Source organism: Xenopus laevis, chromosome 4L (assembly GCF_017654675.1).
Source record: "Xenopus laevis strain J_2021 chromosome 4L, Xenopus_laevis_v10.1, whole genome shotgun sequence".
NCBI classification, from domain to species: Eukaryota; Metazoa; Chordata; class Amphibia; order Anura; family Pipidae; genus Xenopus; species Xenopus laevis.
The window spans coordinates 2,940,001-2,943,566 of NC_054377.1; the positions used below are offsets into that span (position 1 = coordinate 2,940,001).

The 3,566-nt window shown below is 42.3% G+C and overlaps 1 protein-coding gene across 1 annotated transcript in view; it reads left to right on the forward strand.

Moving 5' to 3' along the window:
• The window catches only part of slc6a5.L (solute carrier family 6 member 5 L homeolog), a 42,583-nt gene extending 39,865 nt beyond the window's left edge, over positions 1 to 2,718 (forward strand). Inside the window, exon 16 of the mRNA XM_041589711.1 lies at positions 1,746 to 2,718. Within this exon, the coding sequence (XP_041445645.1) occupies positions 1,746 to 1,901 (156 nt within the window). The 3' untranslated portion in view covers positions 1,902 to 2,718. The remainder of the gene's footprint in view (positions 1 to 1,745) is intronic.
• Positions 2,719 to 3,566: the final 848 nt, after the last annotated feature.

Below are 3,566 nucleotides of genomic sequence, written 5' to 3' on the forward strand. Positions count from 1 at the left end.
TTGTCCTAATGTCTCCATCTTGCCCTACTGTCAACTTGCCCTCCATCTTGCCCTACTATCTCCAACTGAACCGACTATTTCCATCTTGCCCTACTGTCTCCAACTTAACCGGCTGTCTCCATCTTGTTCTTCTGTCTCCATCTTGTTCTACTGTTTCCATCTTGCCCTACTGTCTTCAACTTAACCGACTGTGTCCATCTTGCCCTACTGTCAACTAGCCCTATCAATATCTTGCTCAACTGTCATCATCTTGCCCTACAGTCTACATTTTGCTCTCCTGCTACCATATTGTCCTACTGTCTCCATCTTTATTGTACTGTCACCAACCTACCCTAATATACCCGCTCTCCCAAGCTCATTCTACCTAGATCAGCTACTCAGCAATTGGCCAACTCTCGCTGAAGTCCTGATATTGTGGGTTTTGCTATGCACAGAAACAGCTGGGAGGTTTAAAAAAAAGAAAAGAAAAAAAAGCCTCCAATGAGCAGTGTGATGATTACAATTATTCCAAGGAACGTGTGACTTTCTCTATAACGAATTGCAGCCTCAATGAGTTTGCCGATCTCTTTATTATTGTTCATTTGGGACGTTCAGGGTTGCAAACTGGCATTTTAGTGGAGATTAAAAATAATGGGAATAGCGGCTCAATTTATTTTAATAGCTAATAAACCCATAATTGTTTTTTTTTTCTTTATGATGGAGCAGGCCTGTTTCCTAACCAGTTAAAGGCAGAATTTTCCCGCATTGAATTAAAATTTCAATAAAAAATGGCGCAGCAGCAAAAATTAAATCAGTTTCCATTATTGCTCCATGTGCCACGATCACATAGTCATCTTCCAAAAAAAATAGGTGGAAGGGACTGTCTTTGCCGGGCTGCCATTACTTTCCTAGATTAATGCCCCCTAGATAATCCCTTCAAGATTAGGCCTTTCTTTATCATGAGTTTCTTCATTGTGCCCGAGAACACCGGAAGCACAGAAAAGGAAGGCAGTTTAGCTTCAAAAAATTCAGTTTTATATATATATATATATATATATATATATATATATATATATATATATATATATATATGTATTGATTGAATGTGCTAATGAGTGTGCACAGATATAGATTTTTTTTCATTGCTTTCAAAGTTTTTGATGCAAGAATAGATTATATGTTTCAAAGGGTCACCTACCCTTAGCTGGGATAAAAGTCGGTCCCAGGTGGGTTCCGTGGATCTGTCGTATTTCCCCTGAATGTCATGTAAGTCTTATAGGCTCCTCTGTCAACTAATGGAAAAACCGTGTAGATCAAGTTGCAAACCTTCCAGCTGCTGCCTCTTCATCCCCAGAGATTAAAAATAAACTATTAACTACAAAGAGACCCATGTTGTTGGGCAGTGGCCTTCAGACCGTCAAAAGTTGATGGGTCATGTACTTGAATGTCAGATTGAGATCCTCAGGTTGATCAGCCATGGGGTTGGACTACAATTCCTATCAACCACGTATATTGGGAGGTGAAGTTTAGCAACAGATTGAGGACCACAGTCTGACCACCCTTGGCATCCATCATGACTTCCCAATGTCAGCTGAAGGGCCTCTGGTTTCAACCTTCCCTCATTCTTTAAAATGTTCCTGCTGAGATTATTAGAACTTTTGTTATAAAAGAAATGGTCTTCAACCTACATCAATGTTAAATATCTCTGGACTCATTGTCATGCACCCAGGATATAACTCTTTTTCTTGTTTTGGATTTCATTTCAGAGGCTCAAGTTGGTGTGCTCTCCTCAGCCAGACTGGGGTCCATTCCTGGCTAAGCACCGCGGAGAGCGCTACAAAAACATGATCGACCCCTTGGGCACCTCATCCCTGGGACTCAAACTGCCACCTAAGGATTTTGAGTTAGGGACCCAGTGCTAGTAGACACTGTGTCCGTACCCGCCTACAGTTCCTTCCGTTCTTCCTCCATTCACCACTTCATTCTGATTTCCAACGGTGCAGGTGGTGGTTCCATAGGAAACAGTAGGTTCTCCTGTTGCATGATGTAGCGAATACCTAGACGGACCACTTCTAGTACCATGTGCTTCCTTCTTGTGCCCATCCCATAAACTCATCCTGCTGAAATAGTATGTTTCGCAATAAGTCACTCTGTTACTGATGGGGAATTTAAGTCATATATTTGTAATTGTATGAACATATACGTTCCCTTTCTGATCCCAATGTATTCTCTACTCAAAGAGCAGTTTCAAAATAGTGGTATGTTCCACATTTTGCAAATAATTTATACATTGAGTTAAGAGAAAACAATACTGGAACATGTGTTGCCTCTATACTATGCCAGTGGTATGTAGACAAGTACACTACATGGACAGACCCTTAATGCCCCTATGTACAAAGAAAAGTCCATTCAGAAATGGCTTGCTGAGATAAGAGTGGAAAAACTTGAGTGTTCCTGACCTCAGCCCAACTAAACCCCTGTGGGATGAGATGGCACTTCATTTGTGAGCCAAGCCTGATCCCCAACATCAGTGCCAAACCTCACTAATGGCTGAATAGAAGCTATTCCCAGCAACAATGTTTCAACATCTAGTGGGAACCTTCCCACAAGAGTAGGGGCAGTTAGAGGGGACAACCTAAGAGAGGGACAACCTAACTAAACCCCTCTGGGATGAATTGGAACCCGACTGTGAGCCTGATCCCAAACATCATTGCCCAACCTCACTAATGCTCTTGTGGCTGAATGTAAGCAACTCCCAAAAACAATGTTCCAACATCTAGTGGGAACCTTCCCAAAAGCATAGGGCAGTTATAGCAGCAAAAAGAGGGGCAACCCAACTGAATCCCTCTGGGATGAATTAGAACCCCGACTGTGAGCCTGATCCCCAACATCAGTGTCCAACCTCACTAATGCTCTTGTGGCTGAATGGAAGCAGCTCCCAGCAACAATGTTCCAACATCTAGTGGGAAACTTCCTAAAAGTAGGGGCAGTTAAAGCAGCAAAGGGAGGGGCAACTTCATATTGATCCCCTTGGGAACGAGATGTTGGGCAGGCAGGTGTCCCCATACTTTTGGCCATATAGTGTAACTTGTGTTATTTGTTGCAAGCTGCAGAGCAAGGGTTATATTTGGATAACTTTGATGTGAACCTTGTTGAGCCAACTAGATACCATGTGATAGGTTACACCATACATTATGGTACCACCAGTTGGGAAAACCCCCGGGTCTCTAGTAATAAATAATAAAGGTCCTCCTGGGGTGATTCCAGTCTACAAACTGGTTCTGTTCGATATGTTATGATAGCAACCCCCACCCCATGCATTCTCTCTTTATTCAAGTAGAATGAAGATATCCCAGTGGGCTGTAGGATAATGGGAAAGTTAATTATGTGAACTTATTAACGAGAGGCAACAAATCTTCCAGAATGGCGTTTGATAAAATCTTCTGCAGAAACCTGTTCAGCATTGTGCGAGCGTAGCCCATTATTCCCTATGTGGACTGAGATAAACCTGCCAATGGCTCCGGTGCGGCACAATTCAATTAATGGGCCGTTAGAAAAAATAATTCTGTGCAAATACCCTCGGAAAT